General features: G+C 42.5%; 1 protein-coding gene across 1 annotated transcript in view; it reads right to left on the bottom strand.

Annotated features, from left to right (window-relative positions):
* Positions 1-4,935: 4,935 nt before the first annotated feature.
* TSHZ2 (teashirt zinc finger homeobox 2) overlaps positions 4,936-21,365 on the bottom strand; it is a 422,472-nt gene continuing 406,042 nt past the window's right edge. The window contains exon 3 of the mRNA XM_081292187.1: positions 4,936-5,861. Within this exon, the coding sequence (XP_081148313.1) occupies positions 5,860-5,861 (2 nt within the window). The 3' untranslated portion in view covers positions 4,936-5,859. The remainder of the gene's footprint in view (positions 5,862-21,365) is intronic.

The following is a 21,365-nucleotide window of genomic DNA, read 5'->3' as shown; positions in this document are numbered from 1 at the left end:
TATAAAAATGCACGCAGGCTTACGTACCCAGCCATCAAGCTGCATGGTACACAGGGAAAACAGCCCAATTTTCCTTCCTAGTATACAGGCGTGTATTATATACAGCATGCAGGTGGTAGAAAATTAGTGCGCTTGCACGGACACGTTCATTGTACAAGTGTGGTCGCAGCCATTTTCCTTTGAAAACGACTGGTCTGCTTTCCTAATACAAAAATGTGTTTGCCTTTCTTCTCTGGCAAATAAACACTTTCCTTCAGAGCAAGGATGAATGTGATTCTTGAAGCTCACTCTGACCCATTTTCTCCACTGCCCTTTTGAAAAGAAACAACAACTCAAAATCTAGACTTCATGCAAGGGGGCAAATATATAATGTAATGGGTTTGATGCCAGATTTCCTAAAATGTTACAAAAGCCGTGCAGAGCAGGAACTGGCTGCCCAGATAAAGATTGTTTCTGATTGGCTGTGTTCCTGATTTAAAAGGGGCTTGGAAGTTTATGACTCCCTGACATTGCTTGGCTGTTTGGAATCAAAGTTAGAAGGGATTAGAAGGATAGCGTCAGAGACCAAAAAGTATATTGTAACCCAGGATGTTATGACCTTTCAAAACTCTGATCCAAATACAATTTTTTTTGGTCATTGTTTTTGACTTGTGTTGCATGCTTTTAATATCTGATGTGTTGTGAAGCCAAAATATTGTATTGCAGGACTGGAATGTTTCTGTAGTATTTATCTCAATGCAGAACAGGCGTAGGTTTTACTTTTTCTTTGCAGACTGGTGGGACTTTGTGTACTTAAAAAATGCATACACATTTATAATTTCTGAATGTTATATGACTCATTTAGAAAGTGAAAATATAACCAGGCACAGTCTTCACTTGCGACATAATCGCATAATTGTTCTTTCTGTAAATATTAGCCACTGCCTGGGGACTGATGTCCAAGTGTAGGGTTCAGGTTCAAGATAATTCAGCGAGCACACTGAAATTTATTTTCTGAAAGGGTTGAAGGGAGTGCTTAGATTTTTTTTTTTAAGCAATGCATTTCTTCAAAATTTCCAACTTCTCCTGGGGGGTTCTCATGAAAGAGTTATTACTTGTACTTCCAAAAGCTGTTTTAAGCAAATAAACATGAAACAAAGGGCTGTTAGCATTTGATCTGTCTTTTTAAAACAGACTGTATGGTAAAAGGCCTTAATGATAATTATATGGCTATTGGTAAGATCATTTGTGTGCCAAAGTCTGTCAAGCCAGGGTGTCACTCCTTGGAATAGCCATTTTACTCGGAATATATTTTTCCAAAGGAAATGGACAGAGTCCTGTTGCAGAAATAGCGTTCCACCTGGTACTAGCATTTTAAAACAGGCCTATTCTAATCCATAAAACATTTCTAGTTTTCCCTGAAGCTTTGGGCTGCCTTGCGCATGAATAATTTTTGGAGAAACACCCACGCCCGTTAGCCCATTGTTCGTAACTATTGGAAGAAGATTAACTTGAGCCTGGAAATTGTATATCTGCGTCTGCCTCTGAATCTGTCACAGGAAACCAAAGGAGATAAGTGGCTTTTACTTTGGATGAAGAGGTAAAATTCCGCTGTTGAAATTCTAAAGATGATTCACAAGTTTCAAAATGTTTAATGCTTTCCTACAATGGAAACACATCTCTATGTCTGGGGGGATGGAAATTTGTATCTCTTTCTCCAGCTCAATCTTTGTCTAAAAGTATTTCATAGATATTCTGAGAAAAATGCCACATAGAAGAAGGGAGAAAATGAAATTAGCATTTTAACATCTCACAGAGGGAACAAAATAAACCGAAAGTTCAGTTTTGATTTTTTTTTTTTGTGCTTAATGCACGTTCAAAATAGATACTACTTTTATTGCTTGGTAGAACTACATATGTGTATGCATGTGTAGGTTTAAACCTTTAATACATTTCCTTATTATTGTTATTATTTTAGCATTTGTCTATACACTACCATTTCTTGTTGCAGAGATGAGAAAATAATGTGGAAAAGGGCACATTTAATGTCTTTTTAAAGGCAAAAACACTTGACAAGCTTAAAAAAATGAAACCCTGATGAAAAAAGAAAAGAAGGTTTGAACATAGTCAAATAATTCAGGAAGTTATAGAAAAGCCGAAGGATGCAGGTGCCTCGTGGGGCCTGTGATCTTTGGATTCACTGCAGAAAGTTTTAGAAAATCACAGACTCTCACTGCTGCACTCTGCATGCAGCATGGAAAACAACAGCGGCCTTCATATACATGTATGCACGTGTGTGTCTGTCACACGTGCACACACACACACACTCCTCACACACGTCTCACGGCTTCAACACAGTTACCCCTAAACATGTCATTGCACTTGTCTGTTTTCTGTATTTCAGCTAAGTTCAGAGGCTTTTGCCTAAGATGTTAGTTATGCAAGCGTCAAACAACTGAGCTGGCATGTTTTGGGGTGAGTTTTAAGAGATCTATTTCCAGCCTGAAAGAAATTTTGTGGGGACTGTCTGGGGTCTCCAATTTATTCCATGATTATATTCTGTTTTAGGCTTTGACCTATTTTAAAGCTATTTCCTCCCTGAATGCTTTTCCTTATGCTGAAATACTCTTATTCTGATCCTATGTGGACTCTGCCCCCAGGTAGACATCTGGTGTCGGCTGGATGGGTTGCTTTCAGCGACAGGAGGGTGGGGTCATTGGGTGCGGTGTCTACCAGGGCATCTCCTAGCACCTAGAACAGAGCTGGGCACAAAATGGGTACCTGATCAGATCTGGGGGGTGAATTTGCTGAATAAATTGTGTTCCCTGTTGTGCTTTGTGCTGCTGGTGCTTTTTAACACACTATAGATTTGTTGGATTTGCTGAGCTACAAAAGGAGCCAAATACTTAAGATGCAAATATTTGTGATTTTTTAATGGCCATTTCAGATTTCAGTTGGTTGATGGCCTTAGCTGGAAGGAGGGATAGGGAAGGAAAGGCAATCTCTCACTGTCCCTAATACCAAGGGGAGGTGCTGGGACAGAGTTTTAAGAAATGATATTCACATGTCATTCTCTTTGCCACTTCTGAAGCTCCAGCTTTTCTGAACTAGGGTTATTCAGAGAAAGGAAGGAAGTGGTACAAAAGCATGTAAAATTATTCTCTTGAACTAATGTTATTTAGTTCTCTCCAGGAAGAAATTTCTAGAAGCTTCACAGGGCTTGCCAAATGAAGACAGACATGGCCTCTAGAATTATACTGAGAGCGGAATGTATCTCAGTGCCAGCCCAGATCTTGTTTTCTAAGGAGAACATTAACAGCTGTCCCTTAGCTGTGACATTCCCGGTTGCCAAGTGAGGATTCATGAGTCTTACCAAATTTATCAATATTTTTGTCTCTTGCCTCCCACCCCATCCCACCAGAGAAATTGCCATATAGATTCTATGAGGAAGCAGATGATTTATTATTTTTTTCCTTAGAAAATGATTTCCAAAGGGTTTAGAATTGCATTGTTTCTCCCTAACTGGAGCAAAAACTCCGAATTTGCTTCTGGATGGTTGCAGTAGGATCTGAATTATGTAACTTTATCTAACAACCCTGGGTTGAAGCAGGCGATTTTTAACAGCTTCAGGAACACCAATGCTAATGCATTGATTTTCCTTTAATAGAATCTCGTTGTCGAAGGACAGTGCTCGGCAGAGTCCACCCTTCAATCTTAACCCATCTGAAGACTGTTCCTTTCCAGTTGAGTTCCATTCATTTCTGGTTGAATAGGTTAAGCAAAGACAGACCTCGCTGTTCTCAATTCACTTTATGATCCTCCCATCATAAAAAATAATATCAGCACCTTGCTTTTCATGTCAGAACTACATTTGAGCCGCTATTCCCTATGCCCATGAGTAAATCCCATAAAAGCCGCCCCGTTGTACTGTTGCTATTTTTCCTTGTGGGTGATTGATTGATGGATGAGTGCTGACACTTCAATGAAGCTATTTCGACTGCCATCTCAATCCGATGATGTGAGGGGTATATTTTCTGTCCATGCCTCATTACTTCAGAATGACATTCCTGGAACTTCATTTACTTTTTCCCTCCTTCCCTGAAGCGCCATATTTTTCCCATCTAGGTTATGCATGCCATAAAAAAAGCAATTTGCTATTATATGTGGCATAAGGGCAACACTTTCCCTAGGAGGTAAATAAGAAGTTTTTTTTCCCCCTTTTTTTAATCCCATGTTGAATTTAGGGATCATGGCAAAATTTCCAAAACAATTCCAACAGGCAGCTTCTATGAGAAATGGTGAAGAGGCTATATCTGGCTTCATTTTGTCAGTGTTGAGTTGCTGCTGTTGTTGATAAACTTGGTAATTAAAATAACAACACATAATATTTCATTTGTTTCAGAATCATCTAGTTTCTTGTGTTATGCCTAGAGTAGCTTAATATTTCACCTATAGCTGAGTAGCAGTTTACAACATGATCCATATTTATTTGTCCTTTGAGAATAAGAAAATTCATTGTTTAAATGCATTGATGGATACATCTATTATAGGTTGCTTTCCATTGTATAGAATAAACAGATCTACCCCTTCCAAACTGCACGCTAGGTATGCAAGACTTTTAATATTAAAACATGCTCCTAGCTTTCCAAGTTGACTTAGGACCTGATTTTAATCTGTGTAATACAGTATTCCCGTTAATAATAACGTATAATTAAGACATCCGTTAAAAATCCATAACGTTAATTTAATGGAGAAAATCTAATACAGTTCTATTGGAATTTTTACGTTAAATTAACTTTAACGGGCTTTTAATGGATGTCTTAATTAGATCTCATTATTAACGGGAATATTCCACAAATTAAAATTGGGCCCTTAAAGTTTTAATGAAAAAAGTTGCAGGAACACATTTAAAATGGACACCCTATTTCACGCTTTCTGTTGGTCCTAAAGCTCAGCTGTGTTCCAGAGCCCATAAACAACCAGTCCTGCAAGAAGGGATTACCAGAAAAGGCCGCTGCTGAACTTTCCACCCTGCCATGATCTCATCTTCTTGCTTTTCTCAGATTCTACATCTCGCCCCTTCTCCCAATCTGCAGGTCTCATGTGACAGGGCCGCAGGCTCACAACTAGGTTTTAAACCAATCCAGATAATGACCATGATAAAGATGCCTACCGCTGCATGGGAAAAAGTCCTTGGCAGCAGCACGGCTAAGGCTAACTATTTGCACAACTTTCACAGAAGACGAACACTGTTCGGAGGCTTTCTTGGCTCCAGCTCTGGCCTTAACTTAATAATTCTTCTACTTTGCGGTGATTAATGGCTCCCTAGCGCAGGGGCAGGCCTGGGCAGTCCAGGTGCAACCGTAATTGTTACACTGAACAGAAACATTTCCTTTAGACAAACGTTCCCAGAGGGGTTATAAATAGGAAACGGACATCACCACCAAAAGCAGCCTTCCAAGTGTCCGCATCTCGGGCGGCCCCCTCGGACGTCGGACGGACGGCGAGGACTACCCCTCCCTTTCCCGTTACAAACTGACAAAATGAGCGCATCAGTGTTCCCAGTCATTATTTTTCTTCAGTGGCACTTTGTTTTCTTGTGACCGTGAAAAGGGGACCGTGGAGAGGAGACAGCCCAATGCAGTTTATCAATGAAAATCTAATATCGTCCATCAGCGGAGAAGTGGAAATCAATACTTCATTACCAAATTGTTAGTGAGGATGGAGAGAAACGCGGGGTGATTTTTTTTTTGGCAGTCTTCTTGGTGCAGGGTGTCAGGAGGAGGTCAGTGAGTTCAGTGCCCGAAGCAGGCAGGGCGGTGGGCCGAAGAAGGGCTCAGGGTGGGGGTCCAGGCTGGGAAGCGGAGACTAAGGCATTTGTCCTGTAATGGGGATCAGAACAACAAAAAGATGCATTATTTTCTGAGGTACAGCCCAGGCACTTATCTCCCCAGGATAGTGGAGTTGCCCAGTGGTTCTGCTGCATTTGGATTATGTTCAGAGTGGAGTCCGAGTTAACCTGGGCCAGGGTCTGATAGAACCAGAAGATGGGTCATAAAAAGAGGAGCCCACTCAGGAAAAAAAGTGTTCAAACATTAAAAAAAAAATGAAAACACTTATGTACTAAAGGGATAGTTACAAACTCATGTTCATAAAATCATTGTTCACACTAGTCAAAAGGTGGAAGCAGCCAAGTGTGCGTCAGTGGGTGAATAGATAAACAGTGTGGTGCATCAATGCCGTGGAATATTACTCTGCCTTCAAAAGAAGGGAGATTCTGACACATTTTACAACATGGGTGAATCTTGAAGATATTATGTCAAGTAAAGAAAAGTCAGTCACAAAAAGATAAGCTCTATATGATATCCCTTACCTGAAGTATTTAGAGTAGACAAATCATAAAACAGGAGATAGGTGGTTACCAAGGGATGAGGGTGGAGAGGAGAGGAAAAGAGAGTTTTTGTTTAGTGGGCACAGAGCTTTAGTTTTGCAAGGTGAAAGATTTTTGGGGATGGATATTTTTGGTTGCACAACAGTGTCAATATACTAAAATGGTGAAGATGAACTGGTGGAAAGTTGGGAGGCTGAGACAGGAGGATTGCAAGTTTGAGGCCAGCCTGGGAAATTTAGCAAGACCCTGTCCTAAAAAATAAAAAGAGATGGGGTATACTTCAGTGGTAAAACAACCTGGGTTCAATCCCCAGTACCCTACCTCCCCCCAAAAGTTAAGATGATAAATTTTGTGTTACTTTACTAAAATTAAAAATAAATAATGTAATGTGTGACTTTTTTCATTATAAAACATCTTAAAAAAACTTAACCTCTTATTTCTCTATCCAGGGAAAGCTCTTGTGGATGTATGTTCTGCTACATTTCTTTCTGGTCTGACTTTCCCCATGTGTTTCTCCTAAGTGTATGTGGTAGTAGGTTCTGGTTGTACGATGCCCCTGTGTGTATTTTCTCTGTGGAAAGTATCTTGGTGGACAGTGGCATTAATTCTATCACATACATGATCATAGTTTGCTAAAATGTTCTTGTCATGTTGGACACTGAATTTGCTTCCAATGCTATTTAATAATACATAACACTGTGATGAACATCTTTGTGTTTAAAGCTTTTAAAAAGTATGTTGGTATATTCTTATAGGCCTAAATTCCATGCCTGGAATTCTTGAGTCAAAAGTTGTGGACTTCTTCATGGTGGGGGCATGCTATTTAAAAACTAATGGGGTGATTTATTTTCCCAGAAATTCTGCTGTTGGATTACCATGTGGGAAGGGAAAGTGTGATTTCCATCAGTCCAGTCTGAGTGCAGTTCCTTATTTAAATGCTATTATTTAGTGGTAATGTTCATTTTAGTGAGAACCATCTTGGATCTAAATATGAGGAGTCTTTTTGGACCAAAAAAAAAAAAAAAGCTTACAAGTTTTTAGTAGAAAAATAAAGACAAATTAATACAAGTCATACAAGATTTGACATGTGTAGAGAAATTGCTCACAAGAGGATCACAGTGGGCATTTCAAATGATTCTTCAGCAAGGAATAGCACAACACCAGTTCTATCAACCCGTTTTTAGATACCTACCCAATCCCAGGTACCTTTAAGCACAGGACTGCTAACTCTTGAAACAAATTCATTTTAAAAAATGAGATAAAAAGTCTCAGAGAGGGAAGTGACTTGTCCAGGGTCTCACAGCTAGGGAAAAACAGGATGGCTTTAAATTCAGGCCTTCCCACAGTGGCGGGTCCTGCGCACTTCAGTCTCCTAGGTCACAGATGAGCACCTTGCTTGCTATCAGTGGAGGGAGCCATTTGATGTTGATGTGCATTCCAGGGACAAAGGTCCCTTGCAGCGTCTGGCCTGGTTGGGACCCTGGCAGGCCTAGAAACCCCAAGGAGGGTGGTCATGTGATTGGAAGGCAAGAGGTGGGTCGAAGAGAGAGAGTGGCCAGACTTCCACTGTGAGGCAGGCTGAAGTCCCTGCTCAAGGACGTCCCATGAGGTGTGTTTATGGTCCTTGTTTCTGCTTCCTGTCTGGGATATTAATGAGGCAGAAGCTTTATTGGGCCTGTTTTCCTGATCACCTCCTTGACGCTGCACTAGATTTGAGCAACACCCAGATTTTTATGGCTAGGCTTCTCTTAGGGCGGAGTTTGCTCTGAGAAGGAGAAAGAGGAGAAAAACGACACTGCAGCCTCCTTCTTGGAGACATAACACACAGCAGCACATTTAGACTCTGAGAAGTCCCGCACGGACACAGACCTTGGCTGACCTCATGCTCGCCAGATTGACTGATAACTCTTTTCTTCTCTATGCAACACTCACAGGTGAACTTGAGGACCAGATTTTTGTTCCGGTGCTGCAAGCTTGTTTCTGCTTTCACTACTGACTTTTGGGACTCTCTGCTCGGCTTCTTTGGCCTTTTGGATCCTAAGAGGATCCGGTTGCAGCAATGACACATCCTGAGTGTCCACTCGTGGGTTCCAGGCTAGGCCAGGCCTTTGCCCCATCAGCCTCAACACGCCAATGCAGGTGGTCACAGTGGCGACACTTGTCAGCTTGGAAACAGAGAAGCCATCGGGCCTGTTGTCCTTCTGGTCTCTTTAACCACTGCTTCGGGTATTGCCCATGAAGGTTTAGTAATGTCTTAAAGGGTTGGACCTCAGCATTATTAGTAATTGAGAGGCATTTCCCCAGGGGTATCTCAATGCAGCTACTTTTGAGTTCCAGATACCGAGGCCTCTGTTTCTGCCTGGCTGGGAGGCTATTTCTACGTGAGAAGCCCCTCCTATGCCCCCAGGACTGAGGGCCGTGGGGGATGCTTGGCAAGCTCCGTGCCCTGAACCACAAGAAGGATGGCAAAGAGGAGGCCTGAATCTGAGGCCACTTTGGGGCAATATACTGGTGTTTTGTTTTTTATTTTTCCCCCGATGATTGCTTACCTTAAAAGACAAGAAACAAACCTTGTTTTTCTCTAGGTCTTAAGATGAGACTTTAGCAGAAAATTAAAACTAGAACACAAAGAAAGGGAGAATAGGAGAACTAGTGTTCTTCTTTCTCTCTGTTTGGAATGAATGGTAAAAAAAAAAAAAGAAGAAAAATAGCATTGCGGCCTCTGGAGTGGTAGTTAGACCAGGCTTTGTTGCTGAATGTGGTCTTCCCCTTAATATGTTGAGCTACTATGATAAAAATAAAACAGAAATAGATAACAATTTTAATCCTATATCTAAAGTCACTGGCTGTGTTCAGCTGTGAGGGAGAGCCAGGCAGAGAGATGCAATTATTTTCATAATAATTTCAGCGGCACCAACAGATGGGCAGAACCACACATACTTTAGTGGGTCGCGCTGGCCTTTGTCCACCTCTGGAGAGTCATGGGTTGGCTCTTCCTCTTCCCTTGCCCTGGCTCGGTCCTCCCTGTCCTGTGCACTCTTCCCTCCCACAGCTGCTCCAGTTGCACTTCTGTCCTTGAGTGTCTTCTGGGATGGCCACGGTGAGGGGCACCTCTGGTACTCAATGATCAGGGGCTGGGAAGGTGGGGCACTTTGCAACGTGGAGACACCTTGTACCAGTGGTGTGGCCCTTCCTTGTGCACTTTGTTGGACTCTTGCTGTAGGGCAGGTGTCCCCTACTTGAACCAGAGCCTTTATGCTCTAGGAGACCCCTGAGCATTGTAGGTCAGCAGCATCCCTGGCTTTACCCACCAGGTTCCAGGAGCACCTCTTTACTCCAACTGTGACAAACCCAAATGCCTTTGATATTGCCCAGTGTCCCTTTGGGAATGAAAGGCATTCCCTGGTTTAAAACCTTTTTATAATGAATGATCTGAGCCTAGAACTTATGCATAGTTTAAAACACTGCATTTTCTAGAAATAAAGCTATCTAATAAAGAGAAATTGCACCTTGTTTGTTGGGAATTTTAATGGGAGTTATCTACCACAGTAGAAAAGAAAGTCACTGTGGGCAGGGCTTTCCATGATACTTGAAATACCATTTGACACTCTGTGGGGACCTCATGTATGATGCATGTTTGGGATGTCTCTGCAATACAGGCACTTACATGACCTCATTATATCTCCCAGGGCCTCTTTATTCTGAATGTGGTCCGCAAGGCAGAGCATGGGTCTCACCTGGAGCTTATCAGACATTCAGAATGCTGGCCACCTCAGACCTGCTGATTCAGAATCTGCATTTTGGTAGGGGACAGGGGTGGGGTGAGGGAATCCTATGCATAGCAGATTCAAATTTGGGAAACCTTCTTTTAGTGCATTTTTGTGCCTAAATGCTCTTGCTTTCTTTCTGATTGTACAGACCTAACATTAGACGATTTCTTTTTGAAATGATATGTGTAGGCTGGTTCCCTGCTGTATGAATCTTATTTCAGGAGAGTGACAAGATGCATAACCTGGAATGGCAACGCTGGGTCTGCAAGGCTGAGGACCTTGCTCCACACAATCCTTCCTAGGCCACACCACCCAGGCCTCCTGTGTGCTCACGCCCATGGGCTTCTGGGCATCTCTCTGTGACCATCTCACAAGCACCTCAATAACTTTTTCAGAAACAAGGCACTTAGTTCTTGAAACACTAGCCAGAGCAATTAGACAGAAGAAAGAAATTAAAGGGACACACATAGGAAAAGAAGAACTCAAATTGGCATTATTTGCTGATGATATGACTCTATTACTAGAAGACCCTAAAAGTTCCACCAGAAAACTTCTAGAACTAGTAAATGAATTAAGCAAAGTAGCAGGATATAAAATCAACCCCCATGAATCAAAGGCATTTCAGTATATCAGTGATAAATCCTCAGAAATGGAAACGAGGAAAACTACCCCATTTACAATAGCCTCAAAACAACAACAACAACAACAAAACTTGGGAATCAACTTAATGGAAGAGGCAAAAGATTTGTATAATGAAAATTACAGAACCCTAAAAAAAGAAGTCAAAGAAGACCTTAGAAGATGGAAAGATCTACCTTGCTCTTGGATAGGCAGAATTAATATTATCAAAATGACCATACTACCAAAAGCACTATACAGATTTAATGCAATTCTGATCAAAATCCCAATGATATTCCTCATAGAAATAGAAAAAGCAATCATGAAATTCATCTGGAAAAATATGAGACCCAGAATAGCTAAAGCAATCCTTAGCAGGAAGAGTGAAGCAGGTGGCATCACTATACCAGATCTTAAACTATACTACAGAGCAACAGTAACAAAAATGGCATGGTATTGGCACCAAAACAGACTGGTAGACCAATGGCACAAAATAGGGGACACAGAGACTAACCCACAAAATTACAATTATATTAGACAAAGTTGTGAAAAACATGCATTGGAGAAAAGATAGCCTCTTCAACAAATGTGCTGGGAAAACTGGAAATCCATATACAACAAAATGAAATTAAACCTTATCTCTCACCATGCACAAAACTCATCTCAAAGTGGATCAAAGACTGGGGCTGGGGCTGTGGCTCAGCGGTAGAGCTCTCGTCTAGTATGTATGAGGCGCTGGGTTTGATCCTTAGCACCACATAAAAATAAATAAATAAAGGTATAAAAAATTATAACAATTAAAAGAAATGGATCAAGGACTTAGGAATAAAACCAGAGACCCTGCGTCTAATAGAAGAAAAAGTAGGCCCTAATCTTCATCATGTGGGATTAGGCCCCAACTTCTTTAATAAGACTCCTTTGGCGCAAGAATTAAAATCAAGAATCAATAAATGGGATGGACTCAAACTAAAAAGTTTCTTCTCAGCAAAAGAAACAATCTGTGAGGCGAATAGAGAGCCTACATCTTGGGAGCAAATCTTTACTCTTCACACATCAGATAGAGCACTAATCTCTAGGGTATATAAAGAACTCAAAAAAGCTAAACACCAAAAAAACAAATAACCCATTCTGTATCTGTTCCCCGGCTGCTTTTCTCTGCACAGGAAACGGAACCTCACGCTAGTCAATGGCGCCAGCCAGAAGGGGCATTGTCCTGGGCCCCTGACTCACCACAGCTTCACTCCCCTGTGCTGCTGCCGCCTAGACGCGTCATGGCTCTCCAGACCCACTTCCTTCTCACAGCATCCTTCCCTGGATGGCTGTGGGACTCCCTCCCTGGCCTCCTCTGCCCATTTTCCAAATGACAAACAGTGCGCCTATAAAAGCCCAAGTTGGATCCCAGCAGTGCCCCTCATTCCTTTCTGCTTCAAGTCCTCCGATGAGCTCTACCACACTTCGAAATTCAAAACAAAACAAAGTGCTGTTTTTCTACAACTCCCTTTTGATCTCTAACTTCTCCTGGGTCCCTCTGCCCCTTGCTGACAGGGCTCGGGAACACTGGCCTTCCGAAAGCTGCTGCATTGTGCCTGGGTCTTGGGGAGGGGGCCCTTCCCCCTCCCAGGATGCTCTTCCCCTGCTTGGTTTGGTTCACACCTTCTCACTTTGAAGTTTCCGCTTCCCGTCACCTCGTCACCTCCTTCGAGAAGCCTTCTGGGATCCACTGGGCTTGACTAAGTACTTGTTTCATGATCTTCATCACTGCAGCTCATAAAGGAGTCCTCATATGTGTAATTATTGGTTTAGTGTCTGTCTCCTATGCTGGTGTGGGAACCCCAGAAGGGTGGGGTCTCTGTGGATTTCCATGTCAGCAAGATCCCCAGTGTAAAATCCAATGCCTGTCACACAGTAGGTCCTTGGTAAGTATAAGTAAGGTGAATGAATCCTAAAGACAATAATTTGGAGTTTCTTTCTTTCAACACGACAAGAGAAATTTTACTAAAATGATACCGAGAATAAGCCAAATTACTTGAATCCCACTTCTGCAATTCTAAGAACGAGATGACTTAGAATGTGCAGAGAGAGGAGACCAGAAAAATTCGTCACCATTAGTCATAAATGGACCCCCCAAAGCTTTGCCATTCATTTAGTACTTTCAACTTCAAAGCCTGGTTTAGTCGGCCATTTTGAAGTGACATTCATGTTTCCAAAGCACATTTCTATAGAAACCCTCTTCCGAAACACACTGCAGAAATATTGGTACCCTAAAGACAAAGAGGTTGAAGCAGAGGGGCCTTAACTGATTTGCTCGCACGGTGATGGAGTGATGAGGTTAGGACACCTGGCTCCTGTTGTAGGGCTTCTTAAAAGTGTTTGGTTGAAAGTGAAAAATGAATGTGAAAGACAGAAGCTGAAAAACGCAGAAAACATTATCATTTGCAAAAAAAAAAAAAAAAAAAGACGGTGACAAAAAGGCAAAGTAGAAATGGAGACGTGGGGTTTTTAATGGTGTAATCCTGGGAGAAACCTGCAGTTAATATTTTTCAAATTGATTTACAATTTGAAAATCCAAATTGGCTGACTCACGTTGCTGAATTTCATCGTTAGTGCTTTATTTAATTCTTCCTAAGAGAAATCTCTGTGTGAAGAAACCCTTTAAATTTGGTGGACAAATTTCAATTCTTAGAATGAATAAAATAATTGCTTAAATGCATTGAATACTTTGATATGCAAGACACAGCTCCACATGGGTAGGTGGATAATATTTTAAAATGTCATCTGCTGTAGTTCTGCCTTTTCTTAATTCCTTTCTTCCATGTCGTTTTCCACAACTGAAAACAAAGACTTAGACTAATTTTTCTTGGAGAAGGAGGTCACCAAAATAAACTGGACAGAACACAGTAGCCGAGTTTCTGGATGGCGGGGGACTTGCTTTCTCTTCCATCAAACCTTAGGGTGTGTGAATCAATATAGAAATTTTGAAGTTATATGTCAGGAACATGGGTTGTGATTGTTAATTTGATTTTATCTTTGGTACTGGGGATTGAACCCAGGGGTGCTTTGCCACTGAGCTACACCCCCAGCCCTTTTTATTTTCTATTTTGAGACAAGGTCTTGCTGTCTTGCTCCTGGCATGATTGTTAATTTTGGACCCACCACATTTGCATCATTTTCATTAAACATCACAATGATCCAATGAGGTATTGATACTATGGAGGAGAACACTGAGCTTATAACACTGAAGTGACTTCTACAAAGTGATTCATTATGAATAGAACTGAATATTCCAATAATCAATTGGAATATATATTTCTTTATTTCAGAGCCTTAACTCTTAACCACAGATCTATCCTTAACCACAGATTGGTTGGATCGTGACCAATGAGATCACAAATTCTGTACCAATGAAACACCAACCAAAGTCTTTGTCAAGGGGAGCTTCATCAGACCCCTGGAGAGGAGGGAAGCAGAGCTGTTATTTATCTCCATGGTCTCCTCCTTGAACCATTTAAATATGGATGGCATGCCAGGGGTAATCAACACACTGGAAAATCTCAACTTTTGAACTTCCTCTTTTAAAACTCAACTCATAATAAATCAACCATGTGTCTCAAATGCGTGATAGATGCTTCATGACACAAACCAGAAAACCAACTGCCTACAGCTTGGCAGGCGAAGGGGAGTCTCTGTATGGGTTTTTCTACAGCAAATGTCTTCTAAGCTGATCTCCACCTTGGAAAACAACTTGGAGGGTCTAATGGAGTGGGCAAACGGAAGAGAATTTTAAAAATAAGTTCCCTTTTTGCCTACTTTATGGGCAACCCTCAAAAAGGCTGAGGATCTCCTCGCAGCTATGTACAAGATGGCTGTGGAATGAAACCGTCAGGAACAGGTGACATTGTGGAGGACACCACCAGAAACATCAGGCAGGAAGATGTGGGCTCCTGAGAGGTGCCAGCACTGTCACAAGGTGTCATTTGTGTCCTTACTTGTGTGTCAGCTTAGAAGATTTCAACGGCAGCAGAAAATCTTTTCCTTAGAGCCACCCTTCAACTGCGGGCTGCCCAAGGAGTTAAGAAACGGAAATGAAAGGGACGCATGAGAGTGTGCCCCATGAAAATCTCTTGACAACTAATGATGGGATTATGGAGTCTTAACTGCTAACAGTTATCCCTAATTATAATCAAAGGTACGTCAATCTAAATAAAAATGATAAGGCAGAGAGGCGTTCTCTGCTCTCTGTCCTCCTCCACTCCCCACTAGCTTTTTAACATGAATCTTTTCTCAGTATGATGCTTTGACAGAGCCTGGATTGAATAATTATCAAAAAGAGATGGAGTCCAGTGCTAAGTAACACTTTTTTTTCCCCAGAAAGAATTTTTTTTAAAAACCTTTTTTTTTTTTTTTTTTTAAGCAGAAAGAAATGGTTACTTTCAGCTTTAAATATTTAGTTCTATCATGGGGACTTTCTATAGGCTTATCACAAAAATTATGCAAGATTTTTCTCCCAGACATTAAGTATTAAGAATGGCTTTGCTTATTCTTCAGTCCTGATGTACATTTTCCCTATAGAAAAGGCCAAGCTGGAGAAATATCTTGTTTGCATTCTTGCACTCACTACCAGGAAGCTCACAGTCAAATTGTAGCACAACTATAGCAACCACACAGGCCCTTCAGGCTGCAATCTATATACATTAATGTCTTGCTCCATTTCCCTTTGGCATGTTTGTTACCAGTTGGTTCTGGCATTTGATAGCTCTGTGACAGGGAGGGAGAAGACTTATCTCTTCTGAACCTAAGTTTTGCCATCTGATGTGCCAAATAAGGATAATAATAGTACCCTCCACAAACACTGCCTGGCATCCCTAAGTACTCAATAAAATACAGATTTCTTTAATGCTCTTCAAATTTTTAATGATTTTATTGCTTATAACACAGTACCTTAAAAATGCCATGAAATCAGATGTAGAATAAATTAAAAATATGTACATAAAATTCCGCTCATGTGTTAGAAAAAAGTAGTGATCAGATCTTGGAGAAGGGAGTAATCTTTCTTTCTGGAAATTTAAAAAAAACTAAGCAGAAGAGAGGCTCTTTTTTTTTATTTTTTGCATTAAGAAAATGTTGAAAAGAAATCATTTGTCAATTCAAATGTGAAACTAAGAGAAGTTTTCCCCTTTTATAAAAAAAAAGGATAAAATAGCATTTCAAAACATTTGATGTGGATATTAAGAAGAAGAAAGCAAAAAGCAGTCATAATACCTACCATTTTATTAAGTGCTCATTATAAGCTCTGCACTCCACAGTTCTGACAGTAGATCTCATTGCCCCTGTTTATTGATGAGAAAATAGAGGCATGGATTGGCTAAGAAATCTCATCAAGGTCAGACAGCCAGCGCCTTGGAGAGTCAGCCCGTGGGCTTAGGTCTTTCTGACATCAAAGCCTGATCTCTAGTCTGTTTTTATTGCTGTCAATGGAGCTAACTAGGATCTTCTAAAGGCACATTGCTCGGTAAAGCTGTATAATGAAAAATGATAAGGATTGAAAAACTGTCTACGTGTTGTCATCTTCTCAAAAGATAAATTAAAAGGGTGGCAAAGATCAGGACAATGTCCTGACAATGGAAAGGGAAACTGTCTCCAGTGGCTTCAATGTTAATTATAATTTCATGTTTAGCAATTATATATGTAAAACTTGACAATTCTCACATGTGGCTGCGTTGGGTGCATGACCACAGAAGAGAGAAAGAGAGTAATTTCCCTGTACCCATTTTTATTGAGCCTCATTCATGCACTCCCAAAGAGTACTTAAATTGTTTGAAAGCAGTCCACACGCTGGCAAACACCACCATAAACCACTCGGACAGCTTAAGGTTCAATCGCCAACGACATGATTCACAATGGAGCCCATCTTCCCTAAGTGCAGTGCGGGGCCACATGTTATTTATTGCAACTAACTTACAACTGAACGAGATTCACTACGTGGACACAACCAGGGGACTTCTCTGCTGCCTAAAAATGTGAGTTGTTGGCATTTAGGAAGAGCAGTATGCCGAGTGTGGAAAAAAACAGGGAAGGATCTTTTTTCCCACTGTAATTGTGTGTGTAAGGCATGGTGGTGCTGTTTTGGTTGCATCTACACAGCAACCAGAGCAGGAGGGTTGGAGCACATATTTAGATAACTCAGGCAAAGCTTCCTACTTTCCGAGAGGAGTTCACCTTCATTTAATGATAGTTTCCATTTGTTGGGGATCTGCCCTTTGTCTGAGGCTTGACTGCTATAGTTTTATTTAGTTCCTGTAATGATCACCAAAGGTAGCTCTTACGAACTCCTTTTTCAGAGGTCAGGCAACTGAGGGACAGGGATTTAAGTAACAGGAACAAGATCACAGGCCTGGGACGGGACACAGCTGGGAACTGGACTCAGGTTCCACTGTTACTAAAGTCCCATATTCCTTTATAATAATAACACTCACTCTTTGCTTATGAGATTGTTATTGCTAACTGCCAGGCTCCATGGAGGAGTGGCAAAACAGGAGATGCCCTTTTTCTCTACCAATGAAGAGCCAGATTTTCAGGAGGTTCAGTGGTCCCCTTCAGCCACCCAGCTATTCCCTGGTGGCACTGGAATGAAATAAGACCTAGTTGCAGATCCCAGACCTAGTCTCAGCTGATTCTACCAGGGTTTTCCAGAGAGATACTCAGAGAACAAAAATATATTCATTTGTTTTAAATAAAATCTTCTCAAAAATGCCCAGCCCCATTCTGCCTCAAAGCCTTTGCTCCAGTTACAGCACTCTCCAGCCCCAGTGCCTTCCCAGATCTCCATATGGAAAATTCCTGCTTCGCACTTTCCCATTGGCTTAGCCAGCACATCTCCAACAAGAGCTTTCCTGGACCCACTGAACCCCTCTTTCTTATCTCCCGACCAATCTTTTGGACTTTGCTTGTTGCTCTGTCTTTGTCTAAGCACAGACATGAAAGTGGATGGCTTCATGGGGCCTTCCTCTAAGCCATCGTTTTGTAGATGGTGACGTAGAGGCTCAGACTTCTCTTCCATTGAATGATGATGATGGTAATAGCAGCAGCAAGAAGCTCCTGTTATTTATCACACCAGTCCATTCTTGACTGGTAACCCAAGTATTTGACCAATTATAACTGTGTAATCCTCAAGACAGGAGGAAACAAGGCTCAGAGATGATAAGCAACTTGGCCAAGGTCACTGTTGAATGGAATAATGTGATCTGTCTGAGACTCACACCTGTCAGTAGATCTTCACACGGAGTCACCTGTGGACACCTGGTGGAACCCACCTGAAGGAGCCACTCCCAGAGGTTCTGCCTTTAGTATCCCAGAGTATGGCTTCCACTGGGGTTTTTAATTGCTCCTTTGGGAGCGTAATGTACTGCAAAGACTGAGAACTATTGCTCTAGTGTCAGACTGATTGATTGATTGATTTCTGTCATTTAATCATTTACTCCTTTCAGTGACACAATAGAACATACAACTTCCAAGATTCTACGACAGCATCCCTTGCTTCCTTCTTTCTCTCTCTCTCTCCCCTCCTCACTCCTGAATCTGCACTTGTATGGAAATTGAATTCCTTCACAGCTCACACAAACAACCCCAAAGAGCTGTCACCGCTGCTTCACAGGCATCAGACCTCCGTACAGGCGCCAGTCCGAAGGATGGAGCCATGCCAGACCTCAGGGCCTGGGGTCTGACTGTGCGGCAGGGACAGCAAGACCTCGGCTCAGTTCAGGAGCACTTACCTTATCCCTCCCGTGGGAGGCACTTGACCTGGACAGAGCGGCCCCACAGCAAAACCCAGGAGGGAAAGCTTAGCAGTTCAGTTGACCCCAGAAGGTCACCCAGTTCATGGGAGCATGGGAGTTGTCTGGGGTCACCTTGGCTCTTAGAGGTGGTACCTGGATTTGAACCCTTTTCTGCCTGCTCCCTCATCCTCTCCTGTGCCGCCAGGCAGCATCCTCTCGAGGGTGCCTTCAGGCTCATGGTCTTGTCCTGATCTGAGTGCAGAGGAAGCACTCACCCATGCTTTCTTTCTCAAAGTCATTCAAGGCTTTCTTCCACCCCCAAGTCAGCTGTTGAGCAGCAGGGCTATGTATTTTAAACACCTCACGTAAAATTTACTAGAAATCTTCCAGTCCTTCCAAGTATAGTTCCAAATGAGGCAATATCAAAGAAATCAATGGAGGTTTGGCTGGAGAGTACTCGGGACGCAGGCTGCTCTTCCTGAGGCCAGGCTGGGGAACACTGAGAAGCAGCCACTGACATGGAGGCAATGAGGACAAGAGCTTTATGGGCCAATAGGGTGGAAGCCAGTGTTACAGACTGGTTGTGTCCCCCACAAATTCTCTTGTCCAAGCCCCATTTCCCCATACCTCCAAAGGTATCTGTTTGCACACAGAGTCTTAAAAGAAGTAGTTCAGAAGAAATGAGGGTGTGAAGGCAGGAGCTCATCTAATCTGACTGTGTCCTAATAAGAAGAGGAAATTTGTACACAGAGAGACACTACATATGCCAGGGAAGACCACGTGAAGAGGCAGTAAGAGGACAGCCACCTGCCAGCCAAGGAGAGACGCTTTGGAGGAGACCAAGCCTGCCAGCACCTTGACCTTGAACCTCCAGCCTCCAGAACTGTGACAAAATAAATTTTTTAAGTTAAACTGCTCCCAGTTTGTTGTGGGTGACTGAGCTGACTAATACGGCAAAGGAGTGGAGGACAAGGGACCAAAGCCTGGAACTGATCACACTTGCCTTGGGCCATTCATCCTTCTGTGGTCTGGATAGTCTACTCAAATCTTTTTTGTCTCTTGTCCTTCTATCTGATCAGTGAGGTGAAATGGGCAGATATTACTAAGACCAGGAAAAATGAAATAAACCAAGGTCCAGCATGTTTCCACAGAGTCATACAGAAACTGGATGGCCAGGATGGCACCAGAGTTGTCTTTTGGAATTTAATTTTGAATAGTCACAAATGTGTTTGGGAAGGAAATCCTCTGGGTGGTTAGAGATTGTTGACTCTGGAATTCTTTAGCTTACATCTGAAGGACGGACCCTCTCCCCAGTAACCTTGGAGGGTCTAATGGAGAGTTGTCTCAGATACTAGTTTTAGATCAGGAGGAGGATGTTCAAAGAATGGCTCAGAGGGAGAGGGAGGTAGAAATTTCTTGAAGGGGCAAGCTTGAGTGAGGATTTGGGGACTTCTTACCTTCACTGAAAGCAAAGTAACTTGCTTTTCATATTGGGCTCCATATAAGATTTGTTTGAAAAACATTCAACTGCTACTAAAATTATTATGTAAACTTATAAGTATAGTCATAATATTGCCTGAGGCCTGGCTAGACCAGGCAAGGGAGCGGAACTCTGGCTGTGCTTGGCTTGGCTCTTTGTTGCCAGTGAACATGGAAGGAAGTCTTCCAGTGGATACTGGGAATCCTTCTTTCCATGCCAGCTGCTGCGTGCTGTTCTGACACCATGGCACAAGACAGGACCCCCTACCTTTCTACAGGGAGAGAAGGCAGTATTTTGTGTCACATTAAAATTGTCATGAACATCCTGCAATGTGTGTGCTCGTCACTGTGAAGTGACAGAGGGGATTAACGGTAATGCTGGTCACACTATTGAATGTGTATAAACAAGTCATCAAGACCCTGTCATGGGGGTGAGTGCCCCAGTGCTGGAGACAGGGGAGGCTGCAGGTGCCAGGAAAGGCCTCTCTGGGGAGATGATATTTCTGTGGAGACCTGAAAGATGAGAGGGCCCAGCTACGTGGGACCTGGGGGAACACAGGCCCAGGCAGAGCATCCAAAGTGGGGAGAAGGCGTGGGCCACGGGAGGGCACAAAGCCAGAGCCAGCATAACACAGCCCAGCAAACCCAACCCAGCAGGTTCAGGTTGATCCAACTCATCCAAGCCAGAGCTGCACTGTCCACCCTCAGATTGGCTGACTATGGCCCTTGGGTCAGAGCCAACTTGTCACCTACTTTTATATGGCCTACAAGCTGGGAACAGATTTTACATTTTTAAAGGGCTAAAAACAAAAGAAGGCTAATATTTCATTATATGAAAATTACATGAGATTGCATTTTTGGCCTTTATTGGTAAAGCTTAGCCAGCACACAGCCATGCGTGTTTGCTCTTGAGTGGTCTGAGGCTGCCTTCACCCTGCGTTGCCTGAGGGGGCAGTAGTGATGGAGAGCGCGTGGTCTGTGCAGATTGGAAGATTTACTGTGGGGTCTTTAGCAGAAGGAGTTCCCCTTCCTTGCTCTCTTTAGAAATAGTTCTTTTTTTCTTTCCTCAGGGCTGGAGATTGAACCCAGGGCTCACTCATGCTAACAAATGCTCTGCCACATCCCCAGCTCTTTTTGTGTTCCATTTTGAAACAGGATCTCATTAAATTGCCCAGGTTAGCCTTTTTTGCGATCCTCCTGCCTCAGCCTCCCAAGCAGCTTGGATCACAGGTGTGCACCACTGCTCCTGGCTCAAACATGGCTCTTGTCGCATTCCTGTGGCGAATGATGGGAGTGGTTTCTCTCTGGCTAACCATAGGTTCCTTCTCCTCAAAGGGACTAAACCCCTCGAAAAGT

The sequence above is a fragment of the Spermophilus citellus genome (assembly GCF_964194105.1).
Source record: "Spermophilus citellus genome assembly, chromosome: 4".
NCBI classification, from domain to species: Eukaryota; Metazoa; Chordata; class Mammalia; order Rodentia; family Sciuridae; genus Spermophilus; species Spermophilus citellus.
The sequence above is the reverse complement of the archived record's forward strand: the minus strand, read 5'-3'. Positions and strand labels throughout refer to the sequence as shown.